At 39.0% G+C, this 21,548-nt stretch overlaps 1 protein-coding gene across 2 annotated transcripts in view; it reads left to right on the top strand.

The window, feature by feature from the left end:
* Positions 1-900: 900 nt before the first annotated feature.
* LOC116183444 (uncharacterized) overlaps positions 901-21,548 on the top strand; it is a 57,570-nt gene continuing 36,922 nt past the window's right edge. Inside the window, exons 1-11 of one of the 2 annotated variants that reach the window (XM_031504490.3) lie at positions 901-1,818; positions 2,103-2,329; positions 5,452-5,571; positions 6,515-6,634; positions 7,503-7,622; positions 12,007-12,129; positions 13,109-13,191; positions 14,408-14,533; positions 15,359-15,404; positions 16,504-16,637; positions 20,965-21,093. In XM_031504490.3, the coding sequence (XP_031360350.2) occupies positions 2,104-2,329; positions 5,452-5,571; positions 6,515-6,634; positions 7,503-7,622; positions 12,007-12,129; positions 13,109-13,191; positions 14,408-14,533; positions 15,359-15,404; positions 16,504-16,637; positions 20,965-21,093 (1,227 nt within the window). In that variant the 5' untranslated portion in view covers positions 901-1,818; position 2,103. Of the gene's footprint in view, positions 1,819-1,955; positions 2,330-5,451; positions 5,572-6,514; positions 6,635-7,502; positions 7,623-12,006; positions 12,130-13,108; positions 13,192-14,407; positions 14,534-15,358; positions 15,405-16,503; positions 16,638-20,964; positions 21,094-21,548 lie in introns of both variants that reach the window. The other variant, XM_085576730.1, reaches the window with a different exon arrangement.

Raw genomic sequence — 21,548 nt, 5'->3', positions numbered from 1 at the left:
CGTTTTATTCAATTAATAAGGAAACTTATCAAGGTATAATAATTTCAACCCTTATCTTTATAGCAGCTGTTGTGATTTCAGAGTATGTTTGAAGATACATAAACCAGCCTTCCACACTGGCTTTCAAGTATTTGTTTCAAATCAAAGAACAATTGCCTAACTGAGTCATCCAACTATGTATCAGAATACCTGAGTTTTATGCCTTCAGGCAAATTATTGCCTAATTTTCAGGTGTCATGCATTTATTTAACTCCCACTTATATAAAACAGAGTTGCAAGAACTTGGTACCTCTGAAACTTGTTTTTAAACCATTTTGGGAATATCTTCTTTGCAGATGCATTGGAAAGCTGTCTTAGTGTTCACACTACATTTTGAAATGTTTAGTAAGAGCATTAGAGAAATGCAGTCATTACTTGCAAATGTTTCATTGGAACAGTCCTGTTGTCTTCTCATCTCAGTGCAGTACCAAGCCACCTTTAAAGAACCTCACAATTAAACATTACAGTTTATTAGACAGAACAGAGCAAGAGAGGGAAGGAGCTTGTGATGGGTGACAGGCTTTTAGGATGAAAGCTGAAGGCTGGAAGATGATGAACACAGGTGAAGAGCAAATGGTGGCGAAGTAGGACCAGGCAATCATGGGTTCCCTATTCTTTAGGACCCCTACTGGAAGGATCCAGAATCCATGATTAGAAATAAGACATACGAGCCCTGCTTTTGATAACATTAAGAAGCCAGAGATCAGAACTCAGTGGATTTTCAGAGCTGGTTGAGGAAGTAGCCAGAAAACTCAAAATCACAATTCTTTGTAATGAATTGCATTCTGTATTAAAAGTGTCATATCTTTTGGGTTAGTAGCGTAGGTAGGCTTATTTGTGACAAGTGGTATTTGTATTTGTAAGAAAATTACATCAAGATAAAAAACAGCAGTTGCTGGACCAGATGGATTTGGGTAAGTTTGTTCATGAGGGTTTGGAGATGGGTGTAGAACAAAGGGTTGCTTTTCAAAAATGATTTATTTAGAAAATAAAGATTCATTAAAGGACAGAGGTAAAAACTTACCAATAAATGTATCAAATGCAATCATCAGAATAAATCCACCAAATCTATGAATAAGAAGTTAATAAAAGTGATTAAATTTCAGCAGACCCATACCTACAGGATCCCTAATTAAGGTGACTGTGAATCCAACCAATTTTTACTGGAATCCTCAATATTACAAATATCACCTCATGCTGCAAGAATTAAAGCAGGCTCATTTGTAAAACTCTTCAGCCAAGGGTGGGCACATGCACTAGACTGGTGAATTAAGCAAAAGGAGAATTGAACATTTTCCTTTTACTACCTCTTTCTGCATGAAAACAGCAGGTAATTTTTGCATCATCCTCCCATTGCTAACTTATCCAGTCTACTCAGCTCAGCAGGACTGGCTTGATAGGAAGAAAATGGGGCTAAATTTATTTGGCCACTGTCTTTTTTTTTTTTTTTCCCTGTTTTCTATTCTTGCTGATTTGCAAAGTCTCAGGTGGCTGAGTTGTGAGTTGTTTGTCCAACAGCTCCTTTGTTCTGATCTGTGCTTCTGCAAAAACTGGAAAAACCTGTTCACTTGCTCTTTTTTTTTTTTTTTTCATCTTCCTCCAATTGGTAGCTGCAGCTTGTCAACATGTAGACAAGGTGGTGCCTACCTTTCATGTGGAAAGCTGCCTTACAAAAACAGGTTGTATTTTCCCTTATCCCAGAGTTTTTCTAGACTCATACAGGCTTTGGTGGATCCTCCATGACCTAAACTCCATTTGCTTTCTATGAAATGTGTTCAGGTAATTATCTTATTTCTCTTGAAGTAAAAGGAAGGTGTGTCTCCAGTGCAGTAATTTTAAATAATAATTTATGAACTTTAGGAGATTTGCCTTGTGAAATGTATTTTTTTGGACACAGAAGTCTGTCTGCCTTACAGCAACTGCGCATGGTGTGGTGTTAATATCTGTAAGACAGAGCAAACAAGTGAGGAGGAAAGCTAGTGCAAAAAGCGGACGAATTGAGAAGAAACTTTTGTTTCCATCTCCTTCCTTTTCTTCTTGCTTTGTGCTGCTGTTGGAAGAAGAATGGGTCAGCTATGTGGACGATGTATGCAGCTCCTCCGGGACTTCATAGGCTTTGTTCAAAGGATGTCCTCTGACTTGGTGCAAGGCATCAAGGAATGCTTAATTCTGATAAGCAAATGCTCCTGCTTAAAACAAAACAGCTCTAAAAATGGACAGCTGTACAAGCCCATCCTACAGCCTCATGAGAGAGTGACAGCACAGGAGTTTCTGCAGCATATTGAAACAGGTAAGAAGAATTGTCTTTTTATAAAGGATTGTGAAAGAGCAAGGGGATTAATTTTGTTGATTGAAAGCAAATTGCTAGCTGATCTGCTCTGATATGGCATTGAGCAGCTCAGTGATGATGAGGAAAGACCAGAGCTACAGAGCATTTTCTGGGTGTACCGGACACCAAGTTGGATCTAGGTAGAAGTGAATCACTTTCTTGCTCTGTTGCTACTGTTAATATATAACTCATGTAAATGTGTTTCATAAAAGTGTGTCCTTCTAGAAATTAAAGTTACTTTTTTGAAGTCAGTCAAAAGGAACTGACAAAATTGAACATAGGCTTTGATAAGACTGGATGACATGTGAGTACTGAGCTGTGAGTGGGTAGATCACAGTGTGATGTGCACAGTTGTGCACCTCTGTGTTTGTTGAACACTGGGACTTAGCTAGAAATGTCTGGGCTATACATGGAGAAGATCAACGTCAACCTGAGACAAGCTGCATTGGGCTCTCAGGATTCCAAGCAACTGTGCTTTTGTGCAAACATTTTAGACATCAGGCTTAATCACATTCATGGGATTCTCCTTGAATCAAAGTAGATCCATAACTCTTCATATATCTCCTTTGCTTTACAGGCTATCTGCCTAATTCTCCTCTATTTCTTTGTGGTATCCTCTTTGTCCTGTCCTAGGATACAATATCAATAGGAAAACTTGGTTTTTTATTTCACTTCTGCAGTTATCTTGAATGAGTGTATTTTGTCAGTTGTCCAATCTAAAAATAGTCCTTATCTCAAGATAAAGGGGTCATTGCTTGTTTGGTTTTGCTGTCTCACAACTAATTTGGTATACTTTGTGTTTTACAGCTTTGGGTTAAAGCTACTACACAAAATTGCATAGTCCCCTACTTTCATTTGTGTGAAGGGTATGGAACTATTATTCATTTACTTGTCTTTTTGATAACATGAAACAATCTTGTAAGGGGAACCAGGAGAGACACTTTTCCTTGATGTTACATGGTTAATGCTGTTTGAAATGATCTGTCATTTCAATGATCTGTTGAAATGGAACAGATCTGGAATAATTGCTTGACTATTGTTGTTGGGAACGTGTGGATTAGCCTCAGTTGGTATTAGTTGGTGCTATTATCCATATATGGATATGAGTGTATGTAGTGAATGTAGTTAGTTCTGTGCTGCTGGTAAGGTTCACTGATTGTTGCACCTTTGGCACTGGTTTAAATCTTGACACTCATATCCAGAATGGAGACAGATCTTTCAGCTTGTTACACAGTGGAGATCTTCCAGGGCTGGACCTTCTCTTCCAAAGTCTAGCATGCTCCTGACTATAGGAGACTGTCTTGGCAGTATGCCCACACAGCGGATGGATGAGATGTAATGAAGGGGATGCCAGAATGGCCCCTTGTAGCAGCCACTGCTGCTCCCTGAAAAGACTAAGTGTGTGTTTTCTTGAGAGAGCCTTTCCTCTCTGAGATCAGTCTTCAGAAGTCTGGTCTGTCTTGGATGCATAGGAGCTGGGGTACATCAGCAGGAAGCCTAGAGCTTCTCTGGCAGCAGTACACAGATGACAATGAGGGTTTTCAGGGAGGTCCCACTGCCCATGACAGGACACGTACAGCACCCAGGAAGCAGAACCAAGGTTCTGGTTCTCTGGATGGCCAAATTTTACTGCCTAGACAAATGGAGGCAAGGAAGCCTCACAAAGAGAACCAAGACACATCCCTCTTACTTTAACACTCACCTGTGTGTTTATTCCAAGAGGGAGCAAGCTTATCCTCAAAACAAAATATAATAAACAAAATATAATAAATATGAACGAAATAAAATAGAAACAAAATATAATAAGCAAAAAGACAGTGTTTGGACAATTTGGGTGCAAGGAGAGACTTCATGGTTGATCATCACACTCATCTGTTAGCCAGGGCAGCAAATTTTGATATTTTAAGCAGGTGAAAATTTTGACAACAAAACCACATACAGAAGAATCAGATAGATTCAGGTTCAGATAGTGAAAGGAACAGAATAAAACCACATGAAGAGATTTTTTTGTTTGTTTGGTTGTTCGTTTTTTTGGTCTAAAACCTTGCACACACAGGCAAGTCCTTCCCTTTGTGTATACTACTAATTATTTTTAAAAAATATATTTATATAAGCAGTTCTGTGAAGCTCACCTAATCCTGAGGATAAGAGTTTGACATGTCAGCAGCTTCTAATGGCTTGAGATATTGTCTGTTTTGCAGCGAGGCATGAAAACTCATGCCCCTCACATCCCTCACATTTATTTGTCCTATGGGAGGTAAAGTAGCTAGGCATTTTTCACAGAGATCTCTCAATCATTATTGCATAGCTTTAATCTATTTCCTGAAAATATATCTTATAATTGTATGCTCCACCAGTTGATCAATCATACATTACCTTTTTTACTCTGTTCATTCATTCAATGTCCCATTCCTTTTCCTCTCTGCTGCTCCATTCCACATATTATATTATACAGTGACTTACAGAAGTCATGCATGACTGCTATTGCTTGATGACTGTTGTTAAACATCTGGTTTATTCATAGGGGAGCTATCATACTCGAGAACAGGTAGACTCATGCTAGAAATTTAAGCCTGAGGCAAGCCTGTTTGCAGTCCACGTTGCTGTTCCTTTAAATCCTGTATTTCAATACCCAGGACAGGAAACACAGTGAACTTCAGATGTGGTAAATTAGAAATAGATACCCTTTCTATACTTACAAATATATATAGAAATACAAAATAAATTAGAAATATATACTCTTACTTAACTAAGAACACCATGTTCAGTGTTTTAACAAAGATTCAGAAAAAAATAAATATTTTTGTGCATTTATATAGATAGCATAAAAGTGTCTAAAGGTTATAATTTATCTTGTTTCCAGTCCCTAGTTTTGTGAGCTTTACAAGAGGCATTGCCAAGGGCAGGTTATACCCAGTTCATCTATTGCTTCTGCTCATGGAAACATGAATAAAGATAGATGGGCTTTATGGAGTTGTTGCAGTACAAAAATTCTTATGTGTTTGGCTGGCTTTAAATTTTCTTTTTGTAAACTAACCCTTTACAGATGTAATTGAGCCTGTGCTGTCATTTTTCATCTTTAGATTTTGAAATGTCTCCACTGGGAAAGGACCCTTTGGAAGCCTTGAGGACCTTATCCTTTTCAGAAAACCCAGCTTTACAGCAGTCAGCTGCCCTCTATTACTTGCATATGAGCCAGCACAGTAAGTTGTCTCAGTAAGCATTAGAAAATGTTCTTGTAATTATAAATAAAAATATTATTTCAAACTGTGAAACTCCTTTTGATTCGTTAAACAAATTGTTTTTTTTCTTTGCTTTCATGCCACATTTTTTGCCAAGGAAGATAGAAAACTGTCATTGCCATGTAGGCAGAGTCAGTTCTGGGTTTTGCTATAAGGAGATATCTCTTATGATCATAAAAGACTTATGAAATTGTTATACTTATGTGAAACCCAGCAGAACCCAAAGTATTTAAAGTTAGTGTATACTGAATCTCCTGAAAGCATCACAGTCAAAATATGGTGAAAGGAAATGGACATAGTGATCAGTTAATGTTATAAATTATATACAAAAGAGGACAAAGCTCCAGAAGATAAATTGTAGTAGAAAATTATGAAGGACACATTCTTCTTTTTTCCAAATATTCTGTGGGAGCACTTGGCTCTTGAGGTAGTTTGTTAGTAGTTAGGAGCCAGACTAGATATCCTAAAATAAAATATCAGCAAGAGTTTGAATTCTATAAAAAGGTAAAAATACTAGCAATAAGGAGGTTGCAATTTATTTATTTGCTTATTTTCATTTTACTTCAAAGAGATGATTCTGTCACTTGGATGATAGCTTTACCTGTGTATTATCTGCTGGATAAAAAGTGCTGGTAGCCACAATGCAAGGACCTGCTGTGAGGCAGAATGACTTGTTTGGTAGCAAGGTACACTGCTTCCCTTCCCATGATGTTTTTTAAGTACCTGAGTAGTCAAAACCTCTTCAGGAAACTTGTCCTGTTTGCTAGTAGCAGTGGAATTTTAAAGAAGGTGAATACCATTCATCCTGTATCCAGCCCTGAGGGAGCACCTCATGCTTAAGTCCATCAAAGGAAAAATGTGACTGTGATGAACAATGGGACAATATTTCCTCTCACTCTTGCAGTGAGCATCCCCCTACCTGTGGAGCATCTGGAACCCTTCTATGCCTTACTACGTTCTGCTGACCTGGAAGTGCAGCAGATGTCTTCCTTGTCCCTTGTCAACTTCCTGCTGGAAGGAAATAGTGAGTAATTAATGACACATCTCCCTTCAGACGAAGAAGTGTCTGTTCAGCCACTCAGACAGAAGGAGGGCACTTCTATACAAATCTAGATTCCTTTTTTTGTGTTCCTGATAGGACAAGTGTGAGTCTAATTCTGACTGCAAGATTTATGAACTGGACCTTAGTCTTAAATTGCTTGCAGATCAAAAAAAAAAGGTTTAAACACTTAGTATAATTCACTTGCTTCTGTAATTAAAGGGGAAAACAGACGTGAAATAGAATCTGGAGATGCAGAGGAATAACTTTCTAATAAAGTTTATGTTGATGGACAGGGCATGAACATGCCACACCTCATCAACAAAGTCCTTCTTGCATCTACTACTGCACTCCTGGGCACCCAGGCCACAAGAATTCCATCCTGCAGTCCCATAATAACAAAAGACAGGGTCAAACTTCAGCGAAGCTGGCTTTCTTCTTACTTTCTTTTTTTAAGAATTTTGCTGCAAATAATATCATGTCACTATTTACAAAGAAAAAAATAATATTTAAAGGGTAGACCTCAGAAGGAAAAGAAAGGGTGGGGGAGTTGCTGAGTAAGCTGTGAGCCTATTGGAAAGCTGCAGTTGCTCTTGCCAAAATCAATCTGATTTGGGACCTTCTGGCCTAACAGCTCCAAACATCTGTTACACTTTTTCATGCATCTAAAGAAGAATTAAGCAAACCCAGCTAGGGAATGTGAGTGGATTTCTGGCTGTTTCTATCTTAGGTCTATTTTGTATAATCATAATGTAGATTTCTAAGGCAGTCAATGGATGATGTATTCTTTCCACAAAATCACAAACTGCTTACTTTTTTATATTTGTCCATTTTTTCTTGAATTTTTGAATAGTTGACAAAGAATTAGTTGTCCAAATGGGTTTACTTGAGCCAATTTTGGATCTGCTTGAATCAGAGGATCCCACTGTCCAGTGTAATTCCTGTGCCTGCATCATGACTTTGGCAGTTTCGGGTGAGTGTTCTCTTTGCCTTTATCTTCTGCTGTGAATTCATTCAACTCTTCCATCATATTTTAAGATGAAACAACGTATTTGCAATTGGTTTAAGAGTCATAAGATACAACAACAAGTTTTATTATTCCCACATTATAAATTCAACCTCCTGACATTCCAGTTATTTTTCTCAGTGTTTCTGACCTTTGTGTTCTTATGATTACAAACCTTTTTCTGATTTTCATCCTAAATGTATTCATGACTGGCTTATCTTAATTAATGTCTACATTGGCTTTTGCTTCAGGAGTTCTGTCTCTCTGATGCCTGTGCTGATGAGGCTCCTTCATTTTACTAGACTGAGAAAGCCAAGGTCTTTTAAGACTCCTCTTGTAAGTGAGACTCTCCATTAATCTTCAGAGTCCTTCTGGTTGTAAATAATATGTTCCAGGAATGGAACATAGGATTTGCATGTGCTGTATCATGATGCCACAGGCCTCAGGCACTGTTACAGTGCCAGGATATAGATAAATGCTGGAGGAATTCCATTTTGGATTCATGTCTTCTGAAAGAGAAGTCACCAGAAATGTGCAGTACTTCAGCTGGGGTCTCACCTGTGCCATTTATTGTGGCGCATATAGAAATATGTTTTGTGGTACATTGCATGGTAACACTTACAGGTTTGGTGATTGTGCCATGATGATGCTGTCATCTACAGCTGACTTAATCACTTAGTCTTGCTCCTCCTCTGCTGCTATTTCCAGGAGATACCAAGTAATCAGGCTCTATATCACAAATGCTTCCAAGTGCACATCCCTGCATTTTGTACAGGTTTCATTCTGTTTCCATTGCTTCAGTATTCTAACTTGTCTGTTCTTTGTAAGGTATTCTAGTCTTCCACTGCATTGACAATTCTACACTCACATCTTTGTGTTAAGATCAAATACAGCCTAGTCCTCATGGAACTCCATTTGTAGCCTCTTCCCAGGTGGTCATTTCCATTCAGCAAAACTTGCTGCCAGTTTGCTTTCAGTCAGTTTTTTTTTTATCCATCATGTACGACTTGCATTTGCCACCATCTTCTGCTTAACTATGAATATTTCATATAATGATATTAATATTTTCCTGGTATCCAGACAGGTAAGTTCAGCCACAGTTACCAAAAGAAAGGTTGTCATGTTAGTCTGTCTTACTCTACCTTGTGCAAACTCATAGTTCTCCAGTACAAATTCTGTATGAGTCTGTAGAAAAGCCACGTTTTCACATTTGTTTCCCTTCCTGTAGCCAGCTTCCTTCTCCAGCATGGGAAGGTGCAGTCTGATGTCCCAGAAGGCTGAGGGAAGCATGATGAAAGTGTTAATTTCTCATTTAAGTATTTATGTTGCAAAGGAGGAGTGGATAAGCAGGATCCAACCACATGAAAATGCTGATTTGCATTTTATCCCACCTCTTTGTTTCATTTTCAGGTTTTTAAACACTTTTCCCATAGGAGCTTATTTTTAAGCATTGTATATTATTGTCAGGTTAAGAATTCTACATACTACATTACTTTGTGTGGAATGCAAATTGCCTCATTTAAATGTCTTAATTAGGCATGGCATCACTAAACTTTTAGGTACTTGGCTCTAGAATGACTTTCTTTGTGGAGGGACAGTGGAGCTAAGCCCCTTAAAATTACAGAGAGATGTCCCTTCATCTGTTTTAAACAGTCCACAGAGAAAGTGATGTGTTCGGGCACCTAAGGATATTACTTCCTCTTGAAGACACTCTTACCCTTCTAGATATCTAACGTGGAATATAGGGAACCCTCAGCTACTGCAGATCCAGGCTACCTTCATTCCCTGTGGTCTTCTAATGCCTTTGCACACTCCCTTAAGTGCCAGTGTCCTTCTGAGCACAAGTACTCCAAGTTAAACACCCAAGGAGCTTTCAGAGCTGTACATAAAGGTAGGCAGTCCTGCATAGGCTGGGTTGCTGCCTGGTATTTTATCAGTGTTGAGGATCTCTGTCCCAGTTTAACTAGAGTTTAAATGGGCTGGATCCATTTATTTGTTTTTCAGACTATACTTAGATACCACAGCAATGAGACTAAAGCAAGAGGGAATTCTCCAGGGTTTATTTTAATTTTAACTCACAGAATCTGGTATTTTTAAGTGTCTGCTTGAGAAAAGTATCATGTTCAGTCATATCCTTCAAGAAGACCATTTATGCAAAAAAGATAAATATTGAGGCACAACCAAATTAGGAAGATCCTTAGATGTCTTTAAGATGACTAAAATTCTGCATCTAAGAATGGTCTTACTTCTGTTGCAACAAGCATGCAAGACTATGTACAGAGCAAAACTGTTTAGCAGTGTTACTGCAGGTCATGTGTAAACTGGGTTGTCTCCCTGCTGCAATAGGGAGCTGAAAATAAGAAGAACAAACTAACCCGTTCAGATGAAAAATATTTGAAGGTTGGTTTTTTCCAACACCAGCATTTGTCCACACAGCAAAAGGACACATGCATAGTTGCAATTATCTACAGCTTTTCAGTCAGTGAGTGAAAGTAATCAGTTCTGAAATAAGAACTCAGAGTACTTCAGAACAGAACTAAATGTTCATATGTTGGGGGTTTAGGGGGGCCTGAACATCTGCTTTAAGCTAAAACAAGGAGGATGCACTGAGTGTAAAGCACATTTAAAGTTCTGATGGGAATGTTTAAGCACACAAGTGTCAGAGAGATAGAAGAAAGAAGTTATAAATTAGTGAGTTATTCAAACACAGATTAAGTAGATGTTGATTTCCCCACTTTAGAGTAGCATCTTGAACACATGGCTTCCTTCTCCAAGCATTCCAAGGGGAGTCAGTGGTTGCAGTGGTATCAGTGGAGGGACTGCATTTTTTAAGACAAGCAGGTGGTCCAGGAGAGAAACATGATCTAGCCTGCCGCATCTCTTAGAGAGATGGCAATGCAGTTACACATCTTGGTGAGACAGATTTCCCCATCCAGTCTGTCATCATAAACTGGCAAAACAAGTGCTCAGGCACAATATCTGATAGAACAAAGAATTTGTCCAAGTTTTGTCCAAATGTTCATAATCCCTTTTCTGACGTGAGGTTCTTTTCCACATTCACAAACATTCATGGAGTATATTGTGTACAAGAATAAGGGAACCACTGATACCTAAATTCTTTCCTAATCTTTTTACTTCTCTTTTTTATTCACCTGAGTAGTCTGCATCACACCAGTCGGGGCCATACAAAAGACTTTCTGCTTCTACTGAGGGAAACAAAAGAATGGTATGTAGGCAGATTAGATTAGAGAAGGGCTTGTCTATGAAAGGGACCAGAATGTTTCACCAGAATAATAGCTTCCCACATGGAAAAGATATTTTAAATAGATTACTCTTCCCAGAACAATTATTTTTTTCCTTTTTTTTTTTTCAGAATAAAAGTTATTTACTTGAGTATATACTCATAGGAAGACAGAAAATTACTTGCCCTGGAATATTAAACTGATACTCTGAACTAGAATAAATATCCTGGCTAATCTGTGTATGTCAATTCCCTACCATATAGACTTTAGGTATAAAACTAGCAGCTTTGTTCTCATAACTCTCCAAGTTAGTTACCATCCGAAGACTTGATCTCATCCAAATACCTTTATTTTTTTTTTTTTTGCTGTGTCTGCTTCATGTTTCTCTCAGCAAACTTCGACAAGCTGGCCATTGTTTAAACTGTGTTTAAATTGTTAATTTTACATAATTAAATATAATAATTTTTTTTACCAGTTTTTCATCCAAGGGTCCTAAGAAATTGTGCAGACCTTTTTTGAGTTCTCCTTGTACTCCAGGATGTTGAATACAACTGTACAATTTAATATATTGCCATGCAAGGAATCACCACCACTTCAAAAAAGCATCATCTTTTCAAATTCAAATGGTTAAATCAAATTCTGTCTTTAGAAACCTCTGCACTGTTTTTAGATGTCAAGTGAGTAATACAAGGACCTTCCAAGAAAGAAATTGGCCTTGAATATACCCTACTAAATTAATTAAACCTTACCTGCAGTTAATGATGTAGTTTTTGGCTATCACACTGTGAATAGGTTGATCAGACATACCAAGGGTATGAAGAAAGTATGACACTCTGTTAACTTGTTTAAACTGTCTTAAGGATATTTTAATTATCCTAGTCACAAACCAAAAACATTGAACCTGCTGTGATTTATGGCTAATACAGAAGTCATGAGTTGGTTTCCTTCCTGTTAAGCTCTCAGAATTTTTAAGAGCATGCAGAGAAATCAGAGAAGGGAACACCAAGGGATAGTCCTGCTGCTTGTCCTGCTTGTGCTATCTTACTGTGAGCAGTAAGATAGCAGTAAATATTTCTTTCTTTCTTTCTTTCTCTGATTCTTTTCTCCAGAGTCCAACCAAGAGGCTATTGGTGCTGCTAGAGGAGTTACACCCCTACTGTCTCTTGCCAATTCATATGATCCCAGAGTCCAACAAAATGCAGTTGGTGCTATTCTGAACCTCACACAATCAGGTACTTTCAGACTAATGGTTAACTGAAATTGCCAAAAGAAAGCACACTGATAGAAAAATAAACCTAAAGGTTAAGGCAAGAATAAAAGTATATCTGAGCAACAAGTTATTTCCTCTGCCTATGGCATTCATGTTGGTACCACAGGTTGAAAACTTGATTTTCAAATCCTAGGGGCTAATGTATGAATATTAAAACAATCAGTTGAAGAAATAGAAAAAAAAATAGCCATTTGTTAAAGAAATAATTTGGCCTAAAAAATTAGCAGGACATTTGGTGTATTTTAAAGCAATCTTAGGAGCTGATCCAACAAAGCCGAGCTTTAGGAGCTTTTTGCTTGTTCTGACTAACTCAATGCTGGAATATCCTAAGGATAATTATCACAGATCAGACATTAAAGACTCCTGGAATATCTGCCAACAACTTTAGCAGAAGTAATACTTTGTCCTTTGCAATTATATGTAGACTACCATAATTAACTCTGAAACAAACCAGCATTAAATTTCACCTACCAAGATGATACCATTATTCCACAGAGCTAAACAATAAAGTCACGAGTAACGTCTTTGAACTCTGTGTTGTAAAAGGAAACAGCTGGCAATAACTTATACAGTTGGCTATTGCATTTCTCATATTATTCAGAATATTTTAAATAATTTGTTTTTAAAACACAGAAATCAAAGTGAAGATCATACCTGAGGCTTTTCAGCTTCTCCAGCAATTCAGATTCTCAGAGCAGTTTTTAGCATAAAACCATCAAAAGCTTAATCAGACAGCCTGCTAGTCTTTTTACTAAAATATCTGCATACTGCTGCATTACACAAGTTCCAAATTATATATTCTCCAGTCACACTGACTGGTATATATTTGGACAATATCAGCACTCTTTAGAACCCAAGAACTGTGCACATTTTTGAAAGGTGCCTCCAGATGAGAGGGAGGGAAGGAGGAAGACACTTTTACTTTTTCTTTTTAATGGCAGAGAAAATCCAACAAGTCCTATGCAAGGAAGGAGCCCTACCAGTTCTTGCCTTGCTTCTGGAATCTCCTGACTCAGAAGTCCAGGTATGACTAAAATAGGTCAGATTTTAAAACAGGAACATCGTGACTGTAAGGAGCACACAAACCTTAGTATGCAGAAATGAAAAGGGGGAAGAGGAGGGACGGTTTCTCTAGTGAAGTGGAGAAACATGGGAGAACATCTTGGTGAAACTCAGCTCAGTCACATAATATATATTAAAAGACCCAATTTGTCTCACTGCACAGGAGAAAGTTTATGATGCAAAACTTCTCCTGCCAGCAGACATTAATGCATGCACAGGGTTGTTATGTGGCTACCTTCTTGTGTTTTTCAGATCATCAGACATGATGCAGATAGATCCCTTCCTCTGGGTTTTGGTTTTCTTGTTTGGGTTTTTTGTTTGTTTGTTTGGTTGGTTTTGCATCCTAGCCTTGATCATCCACTCTAAGCAATGTTACTAAGTATTCTGAGAAGATAATTTGAAAATATCTTTTTCTTGTTGTTGCAAATATCTGTAAAGCATTCTATTTTATGCCTGTCACAGACACCTGTTTGTGATTCTGCACACTCAGCAGAGAGCTCATCTTAGTGCAAAAGTATGCTGATAAATAAACTATGAATCAGAGTTGTATACCTTACACTGCTAATTTGTTTGTTCAGTCTTTTGAGTAGCACAGAACTTTTGCCCCATCAGTTTAATTATCACTAGTCAGATTTTTTTAGATGTCTGAAGGGATGGACCCTCTGGAATTGCTTTCTGCAAACTGTTTCAGCATTTTTAGATTTCTCTGAGATTCATCTTGAAACTTCCATCTCTGTAGCTCAACCTGTTTCTTCTAATTATACCTCCCTAGTAATAGATACTTTTATATGTGTAATCCTCCCTAGCGTTAATGGTTAGATCCTTTGGAAATGATCTCTTGGCATGCTAGGGCAATAGCTACATCCAGCTTGAGTAAATCAATGTAAGCATATAATACAGTAGATGCAGATGACTTAACTTAGATGCCAGCAGCAATGTCCTTGCAGCAGCAGAGCACATTCCCAAACAGCCAGGGTTCTAAAGAATGTACAACACGCCGCAGCAGGATTGCTGTAGCAGCTACAGCATGTTGTGTCAACCCTGGAACACCTTAAGATGAAAAAGCATTTTATTTCCATTGGTTTGAAATCTGAGCATTTTTCCAATTTATTTTTATTCTCTTCAGTGTGTCACCACTCTGACCTCTCTCTCTACATATTTTTCTTGGTTCTTTGCAGTATTACAGCTGTGCTGCCCTGAGCAATGTGGCAGCCAATGTTCAGCACCACAAAGCCTTGCTGAGACCCAGTGACAGATTCCTGCTGAGGACACTGATCTCTCTCCTATCCTCTTCTGTGGACAAGGTAAAGCTGCAGCTTTCTCTGTGAAAAGACTTAAGCATCCATGTAGAGCTATAGACTTGGGCTTCCAGTTTCAGCCTCACATCATTCTGTTCATCTACTGTAGAGGTACCTATGCAGCATCTTTCCCAGGAGAAAAGACACCTATAATAGAAAATACATAGGTTCTACAAGGTCAATGTAGGAAGAAAGCAGAGGGAAATTATTAAAGTTGTTCTACAGCCCTGGACACTTCCCATAGACTAGGATAGCCTGTATGCTATTAACTTGAAACATCATGTGAGAAGTGCCCTGCCCAGGCTCTGTCTTTGATCATTGTGTCTGTGACAGAAGTTGTCTGACACATCTGTTGTGCTACTATTTTTTTCTTCTTGGTATCTGGAACTTTTACTGTATGGCTTTGAGGATGACATCTCAAAAATTTTGCTTTGTTGGAAGCCACATCAAAGAAATTTCAAGAAACCACAGTTCCTGGTGCAACTTGAAATTCTGTGTAGAGGAGAGGTAAAAAAAAAGCAAAGCAAATGGGACAATTTATTTCCCTTTATTTTCTTATAACTTATCAGATGCTCTAAAATAAAACCAACATCTGAACACCATTCTTCTTCAACAATAGGATGACTGATACTAGGAGATTGAAAAAAATTTCATCAAAATGTTGAAAAAAAAAAGCATGTCAGAATTTATTCTTGAAGATAATGTAAGGGCTTGCTAGTGTTGTCTTGTTTATTTTGTGTGCAATAGGCAAGAACATGCATTACTGAAACTGCTCTTTCTCCTCCTCTCTCTGATTTTTAATTTTTTTGTTTTCCTCTTTGGTACAAGCAGGTTTCAAGCCAGGCATGTGTTTGCCTAAGAAACTTGGCTACCAGTGGTAAGCACACTATTTCTATCTCTCTCTTCCTTTCAGAGTGAGCACAGTGGGCTGGGAACCTTTCCTATCAAAAGCAGAGACATTTTCTACATTTTAACTGGATGTTAAGGGAAGAGGAAGGCGCAGTGCATATCGTAACTAAATTTGTTTTAGAGCTCCCAGGTAGCAAGAAGAGTCTCTGGAGAAAGTGAGAAAGGCAGCAGAGGTGTGCTAATGCACAGAGCCTTAGTGAGTTCCTTCTTTCTATGTTTCCTAAGCATTAAACTCAATTAGGACAGAATGTCTCCTGGAATTGCTTCTTGAGTGGGCACCTGTCTTCTCCAAGGCATGGTTCTGTCTATCATTAAACGTAATTTTCTCCCATGCATTTGTCATCCTCCTAAAAAACCCTATTAAATATCCAAGATTCATTTCTATGACATATTCCGGAGATAGTGGCAGAGGACTAGTACACTCAGTGCTAAAGTCCCAGACTCCAGGGTAGAGATATTCATCTAGAAAATGTAGAGGTACTTAAATTTCAAGCAGTCACAATTATACAGGAGCTGAGAGTGAAGGAAGTGCTGTGCCACTCCTTGACAGGTTTGAAACACCCAGTCTGCTTGACCTTTTAGATCTGCCTGTGCATGTGCTGGCTGCTCTGGTATTGCCTTTTAGTGCAGGTTGTAGGGGCAAGTGGGGTTTTACAACTCAGTGGGATGGCTGGGTTCTCTCCTGGCTAACCATATTTCTGTGAGATAGGTGCTGCTTGGGAGGTTTTTGTGTTTGTGCAGCAGAAGCTGCCAACTTCTTACCTGGCCTTATGCCAGCGATGGACTCAGAAAATTCCCCTCACTCTGTTTTTTTTTTTTGAGGTTCAGACACAGACTGAGGGTGTCCAAACCTACATTCTGTCGTCAAGCTTGTATTAATCTCTCAGCAAAAGGAAGCAGAACAAATGAGGATTTATTTTTATAACCAAACATCTGGCATTGCCCCATCACACAGAGTTGGAGAGGGCCCCTCTAATTTCAGGCAATAGTCAACTGTTTGAGTCAGAGCCTGAATTACTCCTGTAGTGCTCTGAACCCCTGTGACCTCCTTTGTTTTCCCACACCAGTGGACATCCAGGCTGAGATGGTTGCTGAGAACGTCCTGCCCAAGCTGTGCTCTCTCCTGGCCTCTGGAAACGAGGATGTGCGTCGTGCCTCCATTGCTCTGCTCTGGATACTCTCCCAGCACCCGCCCAACCAGGTATGGGAGGCCATCTCCCAAAAACAGAGGGGAAAGGCTAGTTCTGGCCACCACCTGGGGTAACACTCTTATGGCAAAACAGCCTATGAAATGCAATTTGAGAATGACAGAGACTCTGGGAGATTTCCCAACCCTTCTCTCTCCTACCCAAAATAACAAGGCTTCGTTTACTGCATCTGCACTGTCATTAGCTACCTGACGAGCCATCTTTGTGCTGAATGGGACCCAGAGGAGAGACCAGTGAGAGAGCAGAGGGGGACATGGATGTCAGAGTCGCTGGATATGTGGATAATGCCTTGCACTCCCTGCAACTCCCTCTAGTCCCTACAGTCCCCAGACCATAGGTCTCCAGATGCGTGTACAAGAGGGAGGGCATACACAGCACCATCAGAGACTGCCACCATGAGGGCAACCAAGGAAGTTATTTCTTGGCTACAGAGCTTCTACACACACTGAAAAGCAGAAAAACTGATTTAGAACACACATTTGAAGTGCATAAGTACAGAACAAAGGGAAAGTATACATTACTCCCTACATGAACAGTGTTATTCAAAAGTACATTTGTAGAACATTGATATATTTTGAATTAGGATCAAAACAAAAAGGGGGACTAACAGAATTTGAAATGTTGTCTATCTTTAGTTAATGCATTGGGACTTTCACCAGGACTGTGTATCCTAATGTCCTAAGTTACAGAATGATTCTTGCGCCCATGTTCAAGGTAAATGCCACCATTAATAGTGCAACACTAGCTAACATATGAAGAAGTCTGACTACAATGAAATTACGGCAAGTATTGACAGATTACTCTTGTTTTTAAATAAACTTTTCTTTACAGTAATTAAAGACATCCTTAAAAACATAGATGTGAAAGGTTTTGGTAAGTGTTTTAAGCCAACAACAGCATTTGAAGGTAGTCAGAGGTTGGGTACATAGAAAAAAAATATGTGAGAACCTTTCCAGCCACATTGCTTCAAGCAGTAGCGACAGGGTCTGAATAGCTTCAGGTGGCCTTAAGTGCTTCCTGTGCCTGATATACACTCAGCCTGATTGGAAATTTACTCTGGGTTTGGATAGCTTGGTGTGTTACAGTTCAGTTGTCTGTATGCAAACCAAAATCTCAACTCCCCTACCTCTGGGACGTGAATGGAAAAATTGGTGAGCTCAATGCCTGGGAAGCAGCAACTAGAGCACACAGCTATTCAAGGCACAGTGGCTGCATGAGCATCAAACATCCTCACTGCTCCTCAAACTGCCTCATACAGTCAAAACACAATTTGCTCTCAACAAGCTTACAGCTGAAATGTATTAAATTAGTTGAAGGCCATTTGCACAGTAGATGTTATTCAGTATGAGACATTATGCTGGAACATGGTCCTCATTCAGTTTTGCCTTTCTTGTCTCCAAACATAGTTTACATTTTTTGTTCTCCCAGCAAAGAGTACCCACAAATCCTTTTCTCCCTGGTCCTGAAGCTTGTCTTTACCAGCGTTTCAAATCCCTGGCCACAAAAAGACCTGGTCTGCATCAGTGGGAGCAAAGACACTATGAACTCAGCCTTGGTACACCAGTGGTGAAACAGCCCATCTTTCATGAAGGAAAAAGCGTCAGTAGCAGGAGGCTGGAAAGCAAAGTATCTCATTTTATTCTCCAGTGAGAAGTATCTACATCTCTGAATTTGTTTTAGTGAGCAAACACGGCTGTCCCTGACTACTGAGTGTTGCTGCTTTGTGCAAGCGAGCCCTGAGCACTCTGAGAAGAGGCTGACCTCTTCGTATTCATATCCTGCCTCCCCATCTCCATGCCTTTTCTGGCCTGTTTTACAAGTCTTTTCAATGTTTCTTTCTCTAACTCAGGCTGAATTCTCCGTGACTGAAAAAGGGACTTCTCCATGGGAACAACTATTGGAAAACAGACCACTGAACAAAGCTAACCTTTACAACCAAGTCAAGTGATGCTTGAATTATTACAAATACTACCCAGGATACAAAGGGGCAGAATCCGTCTGCCCTTTCGTTACCATGAAGCAAACCCCCAGGAATGCTTCATAGGAGCTCCTTGCCGTGCTTCAGCCTCCTTTTTGCAATCCCCTGGTCAGGCTGTTGACAGGGATTCGCGACAAGGCCTGGAAAACTTCCCTCTTGCAGAGGGAAGTGTATTCAGTTTGTCCAAGGACAGTCCAATCCTGAAACACTAAAGAATCAGGCTTTGTGAGAAAACAGTCTTTTAAGTCAAATCCCCTTGAGCAAAAGATCTGGAAGTCAGGGTCTGTCTATTCAGGATGATGTCACTGACTCTTGACTCCAGGTACAAAATAACTCTGCCTTAACATCTTGCTAACTGGTAAATGGGATAATATTTACCTTGTCAAGAAATCCCTGTGTAAGGAGTATGAGTGCAGCATTGCAAATGTAAGCACACTTGCTGCTGGAATGTTTTCTCCTTGCCTTTAGGGTTTTTTTTTTAATATTCTAGTCTTGGGAGAAGTTAGATCAATATCCATCTGAATCACTCAATCTATTTTTACTCACAGTTTTCTCGTGATTCTCTTGCACTGTGCAAAATTGAGCCAGAAAACAAAATGTGGATCTCAGCCATATTCCAGCCAAAAAAAGAAGTTCAGCAAAATTCAAGTACTGTCACTTGCTAATGTAGGTCCCAAATAAACAAAATATCTTGGCAGGGAAGTAATGAGATATTAGAAAGTTTCTTTATAATCCATAGAAAATTTCCTCCTCTCAGGCTGTAGCAAATCAAAAATGAGTACGACAGTTGATGAGATTACATAGAAAGGAGGCTATTTGGCCCCAAAAGCATAGAAGACAGTCATCAGTGGGAATTTAATTGGATTATCTAAAATTATATTATTTCTTCCTTTAGAGAAAACAAAAAATAAGACTAAGGAAAATTTACTGTCATATCTGCATACAGAATTCTTTAAATGCCCTGTGTTTAGGCACAGAACTGCCCTTTCCACTTACTTGCCTATTTTATTTTTGGATTGGTGGTTGTGACAGTGCTTAAAATGAGCTAAGTGAAAATGTCATCTGGTATTAAAAGAAAATAAGATACACTTTTGCAATTTAACCTAAGCAAAAGAAAGAATAAAGTTAAACTAACTTTTAAAGACATCTGCCTCTCAACACAGCTTTAGTGATCCTGATATTTCAGTTTTCAGAATTATGTGATTTTTTGCAGCTGTTTTGACCAATTATTTGCTTTATATTGAATTCACTTGCTAATGCATCTCAGTTTCCAAATAGTACAAATAATATAGTTCATTTTGAACAAACAGAAGAACTGCATTAAAAACTCCTAAATTCCTATGGGAAGGAGACTGAAAGAGAAAACACTCCCAAGAGGAAATATTTTGGTTTTAACTGGAGACCTAAAATAAACTCTGTTGAAATCAGGTTTCTCTTACACACAGCAGTGCCCCCTTAATCCATATTGTTATTGAGGGAACTACCTGTACAGTAATCCAGACTCCAATCTGATACTACAGGACAAGAATAATGGCTTCAAACTGAAAGAAAGTAGGTTTAGATTTGATATTAGGAAAAAAAAATCATTACTGTGAGGGTGGTGAGGCACTGGAACACATTGCCCAGAGAATTTGTGGATGCTCAATCCATGAAAGTGTTTAAGGCCAGGTTGGATGGGGGTCTTGGCAACCTGGCCTAGTGGAAGGTGTTCCTGAACATGGCAGGGGGTTTGGAACTAGATGATCTCTAAGGTCCCTTCCAACCCAGGCCATTCTGTGATTCAATTAATATTAATGGTAACTGGAGGAAGACTTCATTCACAGAGAAATACCTAGCAAACTACCTCTAAAATATCATCAGACAACAGAGAAATGTGTGTAAAGAAGATGTTGTTCAGGACATGTTCACTGAAGAGGTGCCTGATCACAAACTGATCTAAACCTACAACTCATTATTGCAGCCAGGTAAATTGCTGGGGTACTCAAGAACACACTGCTGTGGCTACTTCCCCATGTAGCTCTGCCTTTCACAGCGACCCTGACAACCTCTCCTTCCAGTTGGGATCACACATCCTTCCCCTGACTAGCAATGACCCTGGTGAGGCCTTTGATGGAAACAACCATAAACTACACAACCTTGAGGACTCCAGCCTTCCATAGCAAGTGCTCAATAGTCAGACCATATGTGAGAGAAGCAGCACTGGACCCAGCCACATCCTTAGTTTAAATAAGCAAACTAATGCTCTTCTTGCAGAGCTAAGTTCAATTTCTCCATAGCTGACTGCAAAGCTGTGTTGTGTTGTCCATATTGGATGTAACTGAGATACTGGTTGCTCTTCTCAGGACACTCTGGCATGTTCTGAGCTACTGCAGAGCCTGGGGACGTTACTGGCAGCACATAAAACAGACCCTGTGATTGTTGGACATACTGCTTGCATCATCAAAAACCTGAGCCTTTCCAAAAACAGACAGGTAGGTATACAATGTTTGTCACTGTGAGGTTGCCATTGTGTTTATGTCAAATCAGCATTAAAAAGAATAATTAATTCTGTGGGTAATTAAACATATGCCAACTTGCTATATATTTTACACAAAATTGCATGTATGAATAAAAGGTTCAAAAATTAAAGGTAGTTTCATTCATATTTTCCCAATACAATACAAAAAAAGCTAATTAAAATAAGAAATACCTAATTTTTGCTATGAGCAGTGTGGCTACCTGATTTAACTGTATCATAGGTATAAAAATATCTTCTAGCAAGGACATTTCATACTGATTAAAGGAATCATTCAGGAAAATCTGAGGTCTGTTATGAACTCAATCTTTATTTCTTAGCTCTCATGCTTCAGCTGCTGTTCGTTGTGAAACAGAACCCCAGCTATTGATGTATATTTTACCTCTTTGGCAAGATACTAGCTATGCCAAA

Source organism: Lonchura striata, chromosome 3 (assembly GCF_050655825.1).
Source record: "Lonchura striata isolate lonStrDom1 chromosome 3, ASM5065582v1, whole genome shotgun sequence".
NCBI classification, from domain to species: domain Eukaryota; kingdom Metazoa; phylum Chordata; class Aves; order Passeriformes; family Estrildidae; genus Lonchura; species Lonchura striata.
The sequence above is the reverse complement of the archived record's forward strand: the minus strand, read 5'-3'. Positions and strand labels throughout refer to the sequence as shown.